A 16,928-nucleotide genomic window follows, 5' to 3' on the forward strand; every position below is an offset into this window, starting at 1 on the left:
CCCTATCCAATCAGAAACCTTCCCTGCCCCAAACCTTGCGCGGACCCGAATACAGGCGATTAAAAGGCGATTAAACTGATCTCCTGTGCAAACCCTCATTCGGAATGAATATTTCCCATGTAAACTACCTGGAAAAACTAATTCCGAATGATTTCATTTTCAAATTGGAATACTGTATACCAGGGGCGTTGTAGTCAGGGGGAAATGAGTCTGATTACCCAGGGCCAAAGTACTCTGTCATGTCTTCCCCCGAAAGAACGGAAATCAGGGATCCAAAAAAGAAAGGAAAGAGAAAGAGAGCAAACTGACTTTGGAAAATCCAAAAAAATTAAAAAAGGTGCATGAGAAAGACATGGTTCAAGAGAGGGAGTGCAGGGGCCCACGGATACCGCTTAAGCACAGGGCCCAGAATGTGGTGCTACACCCCTGCTGTATTCTTTATGGCAGTGAATCCCAACTGGTCCAGCCACAGGATCCAGATTTCTCCTTAGTGATTAGTTCAAGATCCATACAGTTAAATACATTAAGCATCATGTTGTCGAACCAGTTTGTTGTTTCTGTCCAGTTGCTATCCATTATTTACAGCAGTAAATGGTGCTTCAAATTAAAAGCTCTGTGCTAGATATTTACTATAATTTAAAATAAAGTGTGTTTTCTACAAACTTGACACATTAGCTCTTGTTCTTGTTGGTAATAAATACAGTAATATAAAGGGGAAGCACCTGGGGAACCTTGCCAAGGGTGCTTCATGTGCTACTGTGCCTCAGGCTATTTTTTATCTACCATAAAGTTTAGTGTAAACTCCCCATGGAGGCCTGTGGTTGATAGCATCATCATGTTCTAAAAGGTATAATGTGATTCCCATAGTCCTTTGTCGCGAGGGCAGAACGGTAGTCAGCGTCTTGGATCTCAGGTTTCAGGCAGAGGGGCCTCCTCTTCTTGAATGGGGCCGAGTTACGTGGAGGTGGTGCGGAGGGAGGAGGAGGAGGAGGAGGAGAGTAGGAGCCTGCGGGAATCAGAGATCTTTCTTTTGTCCTCTTGTTCGGGACCCCGACACATGGGGTCAACACGGGCTGTGAATGGGCTCCGACTGAAAAGACTGGCTCGGACGCGGACGTACGCAGACGCCGATGAGAGCGCGCGCTAATTAGGAAAACCTGGTCAAGCAATTAAGCGCGAGGAGAGAAGCCGCCGCGCGGATTGGAGCGCAGAAGGTGGGTGTTTGGCAGCGAGAGAAGTTTGTCAAGAAAGTTTAGCTTCTTTCTACAAGTTAATTAAACCTCGGCTGAGTCGTTTTGTGCTCCAGCGGCGGTGTTTTACAAGCAGGGGTTAGGTTAAATTTGCAAAGTGGGTTCCACGTAACGAGTTTTGGATCTGCGCGTGCCGGAGAGTGGTGAGTCGCTGCAAAGTCCTATTTTCGTCATTTTTAAGCTTCAAAGAAGAAACATTAACGTGTAACACTTTGTAAAAGTCACTCTTAGTACGACTCAACACGTTATAGAGTCACAAAGTTTGATAAAAGTGCCCTCAATGCTACTTTAAAGACCATAGGAGATTTAACAACTGCCACATCGGAATGGCTAAATAAACTCACACCACAGACTTTAAAGCGTCGCAGTGATTTTCCCTTTTTTTAAATGAGTAATGCTCCTACTAATGGTGGTTTTAGCTTCCAAATTAATCGTGTCTGCGTCTCTTTGAAATGATGGCTTCATCTTCTAATTCGCCGGATTTTTGTTTCCCCACTGAAGCTTGGCAGCACTTTGTTTTCCTGCAGGACTACCACATTTTCCAGAACAATTCAGTCTGACTCAGCAAAGCGTGTTCAGAGCCGTCAACAGTTCTGCTGTGGATCCTTTAAACCTCCTTTCAACTTCTTTTTTCACTGCTTATTTGAAACAGAAAGGGGAATCAGTACTGTGGGTAAACTCTTGCTCCCCTCTGGATGTCTCTTTGCAGAGTCAAACTTGCTTTTTGCACTCAAGAGACAAGCAAGTGATTGACATTTGTAGGTGCTGTATTCTTCTCTGGTTGCTCAGACTGCATGGGGATTTCATGTGCCCTCTGTCTGCTCCCTGAACCCTAAAATCCAGCTCTGCTTTTGGTTAGGCAGGAATGTTCGCTCGCCTTCGCTTTGTCCAGATCCTTTGCCCAAAAAACTCTCCAACCCCCTCCATCTCCTCCTGGAGCCGAGTGACTCCTGAAGCAGAAAAGCCATTAAATCAGTTGAGCTGGGTTTAGCCCACATGAGCAAATAAGCTACTGTTTAAAAGCTGTCTTTGGTTAGCTGTTGGGAGGGTGGCACTGCAAAAAAAATGTTTGCATTTGTTTGAGCCAGGAAGCCAGTTTGTCAGTCAAATAGATTGTTGTTTTGTTTTCCTTTGTGTCTTTATTTAAAGAGGAAGATTGGGGGTATTTAACAGTCTGTTAACAAGGGGAGCTGTAAAAGTTTCATCTAAGTACATTTGGTCTGTCTGCAGTGGGAGGAGAGACTCTTTAAACTTTTGCGTCATCCCTGCATCTCTGGAAACCTTTCATGGGCCCTGAGCAGGAGCCCAACTCATCTTGGAGCAGTAACACCTGCTGCACAGACTTTATATCACTGTGAATAACAGCTAAGACTCAAAAGTACACCTTGACCAATTGGTGGCGCACAGCCATTGTCTGAAATTACAGTTTTTTTTGGCTTTCCTGCTAAGAGTCAGGAGCTTGGAATCATGTACCAGTCAGGACTAGCAGAAATACACCACCCATGTTTGTGATGTTTCATGTAATTTTGTATTAAAGGGACAGTTCACGCCCAAGATCATATATCTGTATTTTTAAAAGTTTTTCGAATGAGTTGCAGGGTGTTGGAGATGTCTGCCTTCTCTCAAGTATAATGGAACTAGATGGCACTCGGCTTGTGGTGCTCAAAGCATGGAAAAAAAATGTGAAAAACTCAACGGCAATGTCTCTTTCCAGAAATCACGACGAAAAAAAAGTACAAGGAATTAGTCAACTCGTTGATTAAATGTTGCTGCCTTTAATCAGCACCAGACATACTAGTCAGGTAAGCCTATTATGAAAATTGTTAGTTTATGTGAGTCAGCTGCTCTTAAGTTCTCCCATTTAAATATCAGGGAATTTAGTCATTAGGAGCATCCCTACACACACACTAAAGGATATGTGGATTATCTTGAGTAACAGGGTCATGATTTCTGGAAAGAGACATTCCTGTTGAGTTTCACAAATGTACATTTTGGCACTTTTTGCACCACAAGCCGAGTGCCATCTAGTTCCATTATATTAAAAAGAAGGCAGACATCTTTTCAGCCAGTATCTACAACGCTCATCAACTCAAAACCAAAACCAAAAATATGCGTTTGTTTTTGAGTGAATTGTCTCTTTAAGGGAAACATGCAAATCTGCCTTTTGTTGAAAGCATGATAGAGCTGCAGCAATTAGTAAGTAAGTCCATCAAAAAATTATTTTGACTGTCAATCATTTCAGTCATTTATCACTCAAATGTTAAACATTTACTGGTTCAAGCTTCTTAAATGTGAGAATCAGCTGCTCTTCTGTGACATTTATGATAGTCAATGATAGGGTTGGGGGAAGATACTGATACAGCATAGTCCTGTGATATTTTTGTGTGGCAATATCGTATCGTCACAGGGACACCAAGTATTGTTTTTTATTAGATAAATTATCAATTGCCTTTATAGTCCACTAGACACATTTTGCTGCAATAAACATTTAAGTGAGATGAACAGACTGAAAGCCTTATCTTGTTAGGTAAAACAGGTGTTGATAAAGTTTTCCTATAGGGGCAAAATTTGAAGTTCAAAAAAAGGTAATAAATCAAAATGTATCGCAGTATGTTTTATCACAATACTCAGCATATTGCAACACGTTTAAAATCTAGGGCTGCAACTAACGATTATTTTCATTGTCGACTAATCTGTTGATTATTTCTTCGATTAGTCGACTAATCATTTTATCGAAAAATGTGTTAAAATGTTGAAAAAAATGTCGGTCTGTCTCTCCCAAACCCCAAAATGATGTCATCTAATGTCTTGTTTCGTACTCACGCCAAAGGGTTTTAGTTCACCGTCATTGGAAAGTGTGTAAAACTGCCAATATTTGAACGTAAGAAGCTGCAGTAAGAGTATTTTGAGGCACTTTTATAGTACTTTTCTATGAAAAATTACTCAAACCGATTAGACTAAAATAGTCACCGATTATATCGATTAGTCGACTAATCGTTGCAGCCCTATTAAAATCACAATAATATTGTATCATCTTTGGGTTTTGACTGTTGTTAAAACAAAAAAATGTCAATATGAGGATGTCACTTTGTCAAAAATGCCATCACAACTTTCCAAAACCCAATTTTTCTAGCATTAAATGAGTAATTGTGAGAGTAATTGGCAGATTAACCGATAAAAAGTAATCATTAGTTTCAGCCCTTGAGTGATTGAAGCCAGACTGCAAGAAAAAAGCATGAAATCTACTAAAACAGAGAAAAAGATGGAAATATGTTAACAGTAAAGAAATAATGACACTGTTGACATGTGACTGACTTAATTGGAGCTATGTGAAGAGTATTGACTGCATCGGCTCCATGAACCAATTGCATTTCTAACCTCCATGTTGGCAAGGGCAAGTCAAATCCAGTGTAGTGTAGATTTTCCAGCAGCATTCAGGTAACTGAAGTGTAGAGATAAGTTTGTTTAAAGGCTGATAAAAAGGCACAAACTGACCCCTTAGAGGTCAAATTTAAACGTCAGCCTTTGGCGTCTTGTTTTGGCAGTTCAGCATGTTTTATAATTACACTGATATTAGTCACATCCATTAGTGGTTAGACTGCTGCGGATTCATGACGGTAATGCCTTCCATTTCTCGAAAGATGCTTTTGGTCAGTATTTGGATAAACGCTCCTCAAAGCACAGTGTGAACCAGAGATGGCTGAATACCAGATCACAAAGAGTTTCAATGGAGTAAACCAAACCTACTGGTAACTGGGGCACGTGATGTTTAAAGGGACAGTTCGCCTCATTGGATGTCAGAGGGGCTTTTAAATTTGACTTTTTAGCTGTGATAAACTATGCTAGTTTATGTTTCAAAGTGCCTTTTGCATATAGTGTGTTGTATACCTCTGCTGAAGCACCTAGGCCATGTAGGTGGGGTTTGTAATTGTATGGTGGGGTAAATCAGGTGTCACCTCGCAGCTGTGCTTGTTCTAGTCTCAGACTTAATGTCAGGGTCACAAAGTTGTCTGTTTCCTCAAGCAATTAACCATTCCCATGTCCAAGAATCAACACTTGGACGTAGGCATGATGATATGATGTCCCTGTAGTGGGTGAATCTCACCTTTTTTTTTTTAAACATTTTTTGAGTGGGATTTAATGGAGCTGCTTTTTTTTTTTTTAAACTTAGATCTGAGAAGTGTTTCAAGGCCTGTAATTTTCCCTTTCTGGATCTAGCCAAGACAGGCCAACTTCTAACGTGTTCATAGCTTTGGTGCAGCTGATGAGCCTTTTTAAACACAAGGGTTTTGTTTTTGGTAAAATATTTGTTCTGGTCAGGCTGGGGCAAGTCAGCCTCACCATTTCTAAGGTGCCAACTCGGCAAAGGGATTCTGCAAAGGAATGGATGAGTAACCTGGCGAGGGAGGGCCTGCATCATGCACTAATCTGAGGAGACATGCCTAGAGATGCTTGTAATGGCTAAAGCCTTGTCCTGTTCCAATGAGTCATGAAATGCTGGTTATTTTCTTTGCTACAACCCGTTTTCTTAAAGTAGAAATGTTGAAGGTAGGCTCAATGAGTCCTGAAGACTTTTGGTCCTTTTCTCGTTTGGCTCTATTTATGTTCACGGCTGCAACTAATGGTTATTTTCAGTTGAGTGGACATTTTTGGAAGCATCCATTTTCAGTCGTTGCACCTAAAATAATGTGACAGTTAGCTACTTTTTTAAAGATGCAAGTTGCAGTAACATTAGCCACAATAACTAGATAAAGAGACTACAAAATGGCTAAGCCGTTACCTATAGTTTTCAGGTGATTTGCCAAGCTCATTGTAGATTTGTGCTATTCCAGTTTCCTTTGGCATATCTGGCACTTTTTGGAGGTCATCTTTGTAAATGTTGACACTATTCCAGATGGTTGACTTTTGACATCCTGCGAGCGCACATGTAAGCCTGTCACGTGTGGTCAAACTGTCAGATTCACTGTCACGAAGTTTAAATGTCAAATATGGATTTGGATATCAATTTTTTTTTATAGCAACGTTGGGAGCTTTGAAGTATTTTGGCCTTCCCTGATATTCAGTTTACCGTCATACAGGAGTAAAGAAACTAGAAAATATTCACATTAGATTTTCTGTCTTTTTTAAAAAAAATTACTCAAACCAGTTAATCGACTATTGCAGCTCTAGTTGAGTTGGTGTTATTCAGATTGGTGTAGAAATAAAGTAAATTTGGTATTTATATCAGTTAAAATATTTTCCTGTGCCCTGTTTGGTCAAATATCTAGTTGGATCTGTTCCTTAACCAAACTGATATTGGATGCCTTTTCAAAGTACAAGCTTTATTTAATGTCTAATATTTGATTTCAGTGCTTAATAGGCAACCTTTTAAGCTTGTTTTGGAAAAAGAAACCTAATAATCTCATCTTGAAAAGTTGCCAAACAACCATAAAAAGTCTGAAGTTGTCTGAATTTTGTTCCCAGTTAGTTGGAGTGGGGGGAAGAAAAAGATACAGCATAGTGTCACGATAGTTTGCATTGCAATACTGTAGCGATACAGAGTTTGGGGACGTGATTCACAGTTGAAAAGAGGTAATACATCCCACCAGCATATCCAAAATGTTTAAAGTTGCCATACTATCACGCCGTGGCTTGCATATCTTGATAATATCTTATTGTGGGGCATCCGATGAGTACCAGCCCTACCAATTCCCTTCCAAAAATAGGTAAATCCAAATTTCCTTTAAATGCCGATTCATCCGCTTTAAAGGTAAAATCACTTCTAATGGTTACTGAACTGAAAAAGGACCAGCTCTGTTCTCCTCTCTATGTCTCGGCCATGTTAAGGTATCAAACTGGTTTTTAAGAATTTAAAGGGATAACTCCTGGCATTGTGGCAAGGAATAAATTCCTAACCCCATGCACTGCTTTAGTATCATAATTCCTGTAGTCCAAAGCTGCAGCAGGTCTCCTCATGGCTAGCTGCAACTTGCCAGCCGACACTTTGATGTTTGATTAAGCAGCTCGAGCTTAGCACGTCAGGGAGCTGTAAGAATGTGGGTTTACCAAACTGCCACCCCAACAAATGCGCTCTGACCAGCAAGTCTGATTCACACTGTGTTGTGCAGTTTCCGCATGGATACCTGCATATCTAAGAGATCTGTGTCTGATTAAAACAAAGCATGTGGCTGTGTTTATTTCTCAGCCCTGCGGTAACCCTAAATACTTGCATGCAGTATTTGCACTTTAATTCTTTGATCATTGTGTGAATGGTAGTTGTTTGATGCATGTGTACACTTCCTATGAATCCAGTGAGAAGTATTTGAGTAATGCCTGGAGGTTTCAAACGCTAAAGCGCTTTTTTTCATTGTTGAATAATCAGCCAATTACTTTATCCATTAATCATTTGGTCTTGTTTTTCCCAACTAACAGTCCAAAAGAGAAGTGTGTTCAGTTTAACGTCACATGAAGACAGCAAATATTTACATGTGAGAGGCTGGAAATGGTGAATTTTGCGCATTTTGCTTTAAAAGTGATTGAAATGATCAATCAAAAATGTGTCAATCAAAGAAGTTGCCAAAAGTTTTCTGTTGATAGACGAATATATGAATCAACGAACTGCTTAGGCTCGAATCTCAAACTTCTGTTATTTGAACTGACAAAATATTGCGTACAAGTTGCTTCTGTTAGTTCATTGTAGTTTGGAAAGTGGAAGTAAAAGAAAAATGTTGTTTGTGCAAAAGACCATATGTTCACAGTGCAATGACAGGTCACTGTTTTTTCATCCAGAACTCATTTAGCTCCCCGGTCACCTTGGCAACATGAGTTGGAGCTTCCTAACTCGTCTGCTGGATGAGATCTCCAACCACTCCACCTTCGTGGGGAAGATCTGGCTGACGGTGCTCATCATCTTCCGCATCGTGCTGACAGCTGTGGGCGGTGAAACTATCTACTATGATGAACAGAGTAAATTTGTGTGCAACACGCAACAGCCCGGGTGTGAGAACGTGTGCTACGACGCGTTTGCTCCGCTCTCACACGTCCGATTCTGGATCTTTCAGGTGAGCTGCACATCATGTTCAAAATTAATGTTTAAATGCTATCTAGTCAAGAATATTATGTGTCTGAATGGTTCATTTTAGCAGAATATGTCTGATGTGCTTTGTACAGGTCATTTTAATCACCACCCCCACCATCATGTACCTGGGCTTTGCTATGCACAAGATTGCACGCATGGATGACAGTGAGTATCGTCCCGTCCGGAACCAGAAGAAGAGGATGCCCATTGTCAGCCGTGGGGCAGTTCGAGACTACGAGGAGGCAGAGGACAACGGAGAGGAAGACCCCATGATTGCTGAAGAGATTGAACAAGAGAAACCAGACAAGGCAGATAAAAGTAAGGGGGTGCAGTTTCAGTATTCTGTCTGATGGGTTTAGCCCCTCTTGATGCTGCATTCTAACCAGTGTCTCTATTTTCAAGGCTCAGAGAAAAAGCATGACGGTCGTCGGAGGATCCTGCGTGATGGCCTGATGAAAGTCTATGTGTGCCAGCTGCTGTGGCGCTCTGGCTTTGAGGTTGCCTTCCTGTTTGGCCAGTATGTCCTCTACGGCTTCGAGGTGATACCCTCCTACGTCTGCACTCGCTCGCCGTGCCCGCACACTGTGGACTGCTTTGTGTCCCGCCCCACGGAGAAAACCATTTTCCTGCTGGTGATGTACGTTGTGTCCTTCCTCTGCCTGCTTCTCACCATCTTCGAAATCATCCATCTGGGGATCGGTGGCATCCGCGACACCTTCCGCAGGCGGGCCACGCTCGCCTCACGAGCTCCCCTTCCATCCTCATCACGTGCCATGCCTACAGCTCCACCAGGATACCATGCCACCATGAAGAAGGAGAAACTGAAAGGAGAGCTGAGGGACTCGCCGATGGGCGACTCCGGGCGGGAGAGTTTCGGGGACGAGGGGCCGTCGTCCAAGGAGCTGGAGAGGTTGAGGAGGCACCTGAAGCTGGCCCAGCAGCACCTGGACCTGGCCTACCAGGCAGATGAGGGAAGCCCTTCACGAAGCAGCAGCCCCGAGGTCAACACGGCTGCACAGACGGCCGCTGAGCAGAACCGCCTCAACTTTGCGCAGGAAAAGCAGGGGGAGGCAAGCGAGAAGGGTAATGAAGACGCTGCTGAAATGTCCTTAACTTAGTCATTTAATCCAAAGTAAAGCCAACCATTGAATAGTTGTTCTCCTAAAGGTTCAGGGTTTAAGATTTAGGGGGATTTAGTGGTGTCTAGCGGTGACGATTGCAGATTGCAACCAGCTGAAACTTGGAATTCCATCAGTGTTCACTGTTCAGGAGGTTTTTACCGTGAGCCGAATTATCCACAGAGGTCTCTTCCTCTCCATAACAAACTGACCAGGTGATTAAAACTGATAAAAACAATGAGTAAAGCAGTTGCACGTTGCAAATCAGTGTTTCTCCTATGCCATTTGGCACATCGCAGACATGCCGCTAGCCCAGCACCTGCTAATAATGTGGACTCACCTTTTTTCTCTGAAAACTGAAGACCCAGACATTCAGGAGGTTTTTTAGTGGGGGCTGAATTATTCGCAGAGGTCGCCTCCTCTCCAAGACAAATGGACCAGGGGTCTCATTTATAAAAGAATCGTAGGATCCATACTAAATATGTACGTACGAACAAAAGCCAAACATGGTGTGCGCCATAAAATATTTGACAATTTCTACAATCAGGCCTCTACCTCACCATCTGCATCGCCAGTTTCCCGTCTCCAAAATGTTTGTAAGCATGGGTCAAGTTTCTCCTATCTATTCTTTTTACAGATTACAACTTTTGCGTGGGAAGTGGCGTACACCTCCTTAAGGCCTTGTTTTGTGCATATGCAATGTTTGTAAATGAGACCCAAGGTGATTTTCAGCTGGTGAAGACACTGAATAAAGCAGTTTCATTTTTAAAAAAATGATGGCAGCTGATGCAAAAATGCAAATGGACCTTTAACTGGTTAAAATTTTAAGGTTTATATATGGAAGTATTATACAGAAACAAATTAGACAATTAACAGACTCAAAACTCAATCATTTTATCCGAAGAAAAGCAAACATTCACAAGTTCAGGCCTCTAAAAAATAAAGATTTATGGCTGAAAATGAGAAATCATTGCAGCTCCAAGCCGTGTGGATGCAAAACATCCAGAAGAAAAGTGTTGCCAACCTTTTAAAAATACTTCCTCTATTTTCAGAAGCAAGAATCCTCTAGCTGCAGATAATTTTCTGTCGACCAAGTAATTCTTTTAGTTGTGTTGTGAACATGTCACAATAGCTACCTCAGGATTTCTTTGTGTCAGATAAGGCCTGACCTTAAGTCAGCAAAACATGATGTTACCCATGAAAGAACCTTTTTAAAATCCAGGTTTAAAGTGAACACCCATGCTGAATATTCCTCTGTCTCTTCTTCTCCTAGGAATACATGCCTGAGCGTGCTTCCTGCCTCAAACGTCTGTTCTTCCATTCCTACTGGCCTTTAAACACATGGGGGAAGCACATATGGGAGAGCAGTCAGACCACTGAGGGAGACCAAAGCGTGTATGTGTGTGTGCTTGTGTGTGGATGAAAGAGACATGCCTTTCAGTATTAGGGGTCAGTCCGAAAGAAAAGAAAAATGCTGACTGAACTGTGTTCGACAAATGGTTCATCTCCACGAGTCTAAACTTGAAAGCCTGCCACATCTCGAGTTTCTGCTTGCTGACCTACGTCCAAACCTTGACTGTGCCTTCAGCTAAAACCATGTCAACACCCTGTTCTTTCGCCCACTCTGTGTTTTTTGTGGCTGTGCAATAATCCTCGTCCATTTCAGACCTTGTAAGGATTATCGAAAGCTTTAAACTCCTCTGGCCAAGTGTACTTTTGTCGTCTTCCTCACAAAAGAGAGGCTCTCTGTTTATAAAATGTCGCCGAATGTTAATGTCTCACTTTGTTGAGGCTTGTTGGCTTCGGAGAGAATCTCAAACAACACAGCCTTCGGTTATGTAATTTTTGGAGCGTGTGTCGCAGTGTTTCTTTGCAACGAAGGCGGCTTAACCTGCGCTAGATGAGTCATGTTTAATTTAAACAGATTTGATGTTAGGGATTATCGGTGTTTATTAGCCACAAGTCACAGCATTTCAGAAATATTTGACAGAATTTTGAAGCCTGTATATTTACTCCAATCGGCCAAAATGTTTACCTGGGAAATGCTTGAATTCTTTATTGACAGGAAATGTTCCAAGGAATTTCCAAGAATCATTTTTGTGTACAATCAGTTCATTGAAAATACTCCGTTTATTTTACCACTAGAATATTTACTTTGCAAGTTTGGCATCACATATGCCACTTATTTCACACCACTGCTGAAAAGTAGGCGCTTGATGTTAAGATATCTTTCTTCCCTAAATTATGTACGATAAGTTGATTCATCACACTGTTCGTCATCACTGAAATTTAAAGAATAATTTGACATTTTGTGGGTTTTTTTGCAAACCAGCTGGAAACATCTATCTTCTGGGCTACTGTCAACAACAAAATTCCATCCTTGTCTTTTGAAATTTACATTCTCTTTTGGTGAGACATATTTTCCATCCTTGACATGTACCACTACCCCTCCGTTGTGCCAAACCACGGACGCTTTCATGTGTCCTGGAAAAAACACAACCCAGCTGAAGAAAGGATGACAGTTGGCTGCCGACGCACAGCTCGGTGCCATGTAAACACATAATCTTTAATTCATCACGAGGACTTTGATCAATAGCTTTCAGTGTTCATACAGACTTCATACTCTTTCACTGCCTGTCAGTTGGTTTTATGATCTTTGGCTGAAATGATGAAACTACAGATTGCCAAAGAGCTGTTTGATGCTGTATTTTTGTAAACATCTCACTTCCAGTTTTGCTACTTATTGCAAGGTACGACATTCCATTTTGAATATGGTATTTCTTCAGTGGTTTATACTTTTTTTTTCCTTTTGCAAGTTTTGTAGTTTTTGTAACTGTAGAGATTATTTTGTCTTCAGAGTAAATAAATATATTTGAACAGTTTGTTTTGGTCTTTGGACTCTGTGGTGAAGTTGCTGCATAGAACTTTGTGTGAATGGGACAAAAGAATCAGGAGCTTAAACACTGGATCTGTTTGATATTTACACAACACTGAGTTAAATGTGTCAATCAATGATTTGGTATACATACAGTTTAAAACAAGTCAAGCTGCATGTGAAGGTATTGCAGTGTAAAAGTAGGCTTACACTGCCCTCTAAAGGTTTGAATCACAACACTGAAAAGCAACACAATGCTGGCCTTATGGTATCTTTACTTACAGACTGTAGCTAATTCAAAGTGTCAGAAACAAGAAACTTTGATAAGAGTATGTGTTTAGTAAGGTAGATGGCATTTAACTATGTTACAATGTGAAAAAGGGATGTGTAACAAAGGTATACGTTATCAAATTGGACATTCGAGTACATTGTTTTTAAATTGGGTAGGAGACCGGTCATTCTTTAAAGGATCTATTAATTTGTCAGATCCAAGAAAGAGGCCGTGACTGTCGCACATATGGGATCCAGTTTGACCATTACTTTGTAAATCTATTCATTTGGTATATGAATTGGTGCACTTCCATTGAAAGCTGCAAGAACTATACCATTCCTCCCTTGAAATCTCAAAATGACCCTCATTTTCCCATTTATTTTTATGGTGCTCTGTGGGATGGGATTTCTTTGACATAAAACCCTTACATAGTCTGTATAACCTTCTGATGTCTAATTCTGACATGTAGGGTCCTGTAACTCATTTTATCACTGGCTCATCCAGGTGATTGATGGCATTTAAAAGCAGCTCACCCCAAAATCAAAACTGCATATTTTTCTTCTTTTGTAGCGTTTTGTAAGCAGATTCATTTTCTTTCCACAGAAGTAGACCTGCCAACTGTATCACTGTGCAGAAGGGAGCATGCATCATACTTGTGACAGCAAGAGATGTCAGCATTAATGGCATGTGTAAGCTTAGCTAGCTCAGTGGTGTTAGGTGAGCTAGCAGTAGATTAACGTTTCCTTCTACGGGGTGATACAGTTGGCGGACGTATTTTGGTAGAAAGAAAATAGTTCCTACATCAAACTGCTCACAGCAAGGTCTGTGGATTATCTTGAGTAACCCGGTCATGATTTCTGGAAAGAGACATTGCTGCTGAATTTTTCAAATGTCATTTTTGGCACTTTGAGCACCACAAGCTGAGTGCCATGTTGTTCCATTATATTGGAGAGAAGGCAGACATCTCTACAGCTGATATCTCCAACACTGGGCAACTCACACCAAAACAATCTAGACTAATAAATAGCACTACAGGTAAGAGCAAGAATATACGTTTTTGATTTGGGGGTGAACTCTCCCTGAGGTCGACGATCACGCTGGCGTGATCAAATCACGTGACTAGTTTAGGACGTCACTGCGAGAAAACTAAACCACGTAGAACGCTACCGTCAACTTTTCTGGAAAGTGCGGACTTGAAACTCCATGACAGTTTTTGTTTTATGTTGACAGACCAAGTAAAAACGGAGATAATGATAGTTTAAAGTTGAAATAAAAATAATGTTTACGCATACGCAAAGTGTGAACGGTGTGTTGGAGCAGGCGTTGCATTTATTTGAATATTTTTGTCGTTTTTTGGCATATACAAAACAAATGAAATCAACTTTATTTATATGGCATTTTTCATACGACAGTAACACAAAGTGCCTCACAGGGGTTAAAAACAACAGAGCCAAAACAGAAAACAAAAAAGAAAAGAGAAATCCCAACCCTCCCACCCCACATAGAGATACATAAGTATACACATATGCACACACACACACACAAGCTATCACTAAAGAGACATGGCTGAGCACCGAGACCTGAGGCAAGGAAAAAGCCACCTCTGGGGGCCGTCCACACTGAGAGGAGCGCCGCTGTAGACACCACCCCGACCCGGGCAGACAGGAGGCTCCACACCGAGGTGCAGAGCCCTACAGCCACCCAGGTCAGAGCTGTCCACGGGACAGCACCCCCATCAGTAGACCAGGAACAACTCTCAGTGTGGTAGGCCCCCATGAGGAAACACTGGAGCTAAAAATGGACTACAATGGTAGAATAGGATAAAAGGTATAAAATGGACCAAATAAACAAAAAGCTATTTAGCTCATAAAATTACGTTAATAGCTAGGTAAGAATGATCTAAAACAGAGACATAAAATGCATCAAAACTAAAACCTATAACTAAAATAACAAAAGATAAAGATTAAATGAGATAAGAACGTAAAAAGAGGAAGGGTAAGAACATTTTTTTAAAAACAAAAAACAAAGATAAATCGGTTAAAAGCCTGATTAAAAAGATGAGTCTTGAGCCTCTTTTTAAAAACATCAACAGTCTCTGCAGCCCTGAGGTTCTCCGGCAGGCTGTTCCACAATCGGGGGCCATAATAACTAAATGCCGCCTCCCCGTGTGTTTTAGTCCTAACTTGTGGTATGGTTAAAAGGCCTGTGCTGGGGCGTCGGTGGCTTAGTGGTAGAGCAGGCGCCCCATGTACAAGGCTGTTGCCGCAGCGGCCCGGGTCGAATCCAGCCTGTGGCCTGTTGCTGCATGTCACTCCCTCTCTCTCTCCCCCTTTCACACTTGTCTGTCCTATCAATTAAAGGCAAAAATGCCCCCAAAAAATATCTTAAAAGGCCTGTGCCATGGTCCGCAAGGGTTGATATGGTAAAAGCAGGTCAGATAAATAAGAAGGCCCAAGACCGTTAAGACATTTAAAAACTAATAAAAGAACCTTAAAATCGATCCTGAAGCGCATGGGGAGCCAATGCAGCGATTTTAAAATTGGTGTAATGTGCTCCCGCCCTCTGGTCCTCGTCAGCACTCGTGCAGCTGAATTCTGTAATAATTGTAGATTTGAGATACTCTATTTGGGAAGAGCAGAGAGCAGGGCATTACAATAATCTAACCTACACGAGATAAAAGCATGCATCAGCACCTCCGTGCTGGCCTGAGAGAGAAACGGGTGGACTCTGGCTATATTCTTAAGGTGGTAGAAACCTACCTTTGTTATGTTTTTAATTTGTGGAATAAAACAGAGCTCAGAGTCAAAAATCACACCCAGATTTTTTACAGATTGTGTTGGTTTAAAATCCTGTAGTTTTGGTAAAAGTTTCTCTCTCTGGCCTTCAGGACCAATGACTAAAACCTCTGTTTTGTCCTGGTTGAACTGCAGGAAATTTGCTGCCATCCATGACTTTATGTCTAAAATGCAGTTAAAAAGGGCATCAATTGGCCCTGCGTCATCAGGAGACACAGCGATGTACAGTTGCGTATCATCAGCATAACTATGAAAGCTGATGCCATGCCTCCTGATGACGTCCCCCAGGGGAAGCATGTAGAGATTAAAAAGAGTTGGACCTAAAATTGACCCCTGGGGGATCCCACACTTTATCTCATGGGTTCCTGAGGAACATGTATCCATACTTACAAAGAAGTGTCGATCAGTAAGGTAAGAGACGAACCAGTTAAAAACAGTACCAGAGAGGCCAACCAGGTGCCTCAGTCTATTTCATAAAATGTGATGGTCTACTGTATCGAAGGCGGCGGTTAGATCCAGTAAAACCAAGACTGTGAGTTTATGGTTATCTAAATTGCACCTGATGTTGTTTAGAATCTTTAAAAGGGCTGTCTCGGTACTGTGGTTCATTCTAAAACCAGACTGATACTTCTCTAAAGTGTTATTTGTATTTTAAAAAATCATTTACTTGGGTAAAAACCAGTTTTTCTAAAAATTTTGCTTAAAAATGGTAAGTTGGATACAGGCCAATAATTATTAAAAATGTTGGGGTCTAAATTGCTCTTCTTCAGAAGGGGCTTCACCACCGCCGTTTTCAAGGAAGTTGGGAAAACACTCGTCTGAAGAGAGCAATTCACCATGTACAGTAGCTGTTACTCAAAGAATCCATAAAACGTTTTAAAAAACGGTGTGGGAATTGGGGCTAAAAGGCAGGTTGTGGGCTTTACTTGGGAGAAAACTCGACCAAGTGTCCTCGCATCAACCAGGGCAAAACTCTCCAGTGTTTCCTCAGGTAAAAGCAATGATCCAGGTGTGTCAACAGTTAAAATCTGGAGAGAAAAGACTGGATCTGATGTCATTGATTTTACCTCTGAAGTGGTCTGCAAAGTCCTCACAAAGGGCATTGGTTGTTGTCTTAGGCGATTTGATTTGAGATGTTGACGTAATATTTTGTAGTGGACTGTTAGTTTTGATTTTCTGATTATTACGAAACGAATCAAAATGTCTGAATCTGCTGACTCTGCTCTACAGGCTGCACATTCTAGGGACGTGGGGGCGGGGCCAACTGAGCAGTGTGGCGGAAGCGAAGCGCGGGAGAGTGAGGCGGATGAGAGAGGCAGGAGATATATTGAGAGAGTTTTTGGAAGATTTGGAGTTGTATTAGTATTCGTATTTAGAGTTTATTAGTGAGGAGTAGAGGATGTTGAGGACGTTGAACGTAAGACAAGCCGTGGACTTGTTCTTCGAAAAGGAGGAGCAGCAGGGCGAAATCTGCATTTCACCGTTGGAGTGGGAGAGGGAATTTGACGATGAAGTTGAGGATCCGTCCTTTGTGATTGACGACAAGAGGTGAGTCAAACTTC

At 41.6% G+C, this 16,928-nt stretch overlaps 1 protein-coding gene across 2 annotated transcripts; it reads left to right on the forward strand.

Moving 5' to 3' along the window:
- Positions 1 to 1,007: 1,007 nt before the first annotated feature.
- Positions 1,008 to 12,307, forward strand: LOC117250169 (gap junction gamma-1 protein-like). Of its 2 annotated transcripts, none has more exons than XM_033616204.2 (5): positions 1,008 to 1,214; positions 8,019 to 8,290; positions 8,400 to 8,625; positions 8,710 to 9,390; positions 10,699 to 12,307. In XM_033616204.2, exons 2-5 carry the CDS (start codon positions 8,051 to 8,053, stop codon positions 10,710 to 10,712), a joined length of 1,161 nt encoding a protein of 386 aa, XP_033472095.1. In that variant the 5' UTR covers positions 1,008 to 1,214; positions 8,019 to 8,050; the 3' UTR covers positions 10,713 to 12,307. The 2 variants fall into 2 exon arrangements, with proteins under 2 accessions (XP_033472095.1, XP_033472094.1); XM_033616203.2 differs by lacking the exon at positions 1,008 to 1,214 and adding an exon at positions 1,221 to 1,393.
- The last annotated feature ends 4,621 nt before the right edge of the window (positions 12,308 to 16,928 follow it).

Source organism: Epinephelus lanceolatus, chromosome 24, assembly GCF_041903045.1.
Source record: "Epinephelus lanceolatus isolate andai-2023 chromosome 24, ASM4190304v1, whole genome shotgun sequence".
Lineage (NCBI taxonomy): Eukaryota > Metazoa > Chordata > Actinopteri > Perciformes > Serranidae > Epinephelus > Epinephelus lanceolatus.

Bases quoted from the DNA above. Each gene is read 5' to 3' on its own strand.
- LOC117250169 (XM_033616204.2), top strand. From the start codon at position 8,051: ATGAGTTGGAGCTTCCTAACTCGTCTGCTGGATGAGATCTCCAACCAC. The intron at 8,291-8,399 runs GTGAGCTGCACA...TGCTTTGTACAG, and splicing joins TCCGATTCTGGATCTTTCAG to GTCATTTTAATCACCACCCC. The intron at 8,626-8,709 runs GTAAGGGGGTGC...TCTATTTTCAAG, and splicing joins ACCAGACAAGGCAGATAAAA to GCTCAGAGAAAAAGCATGAC.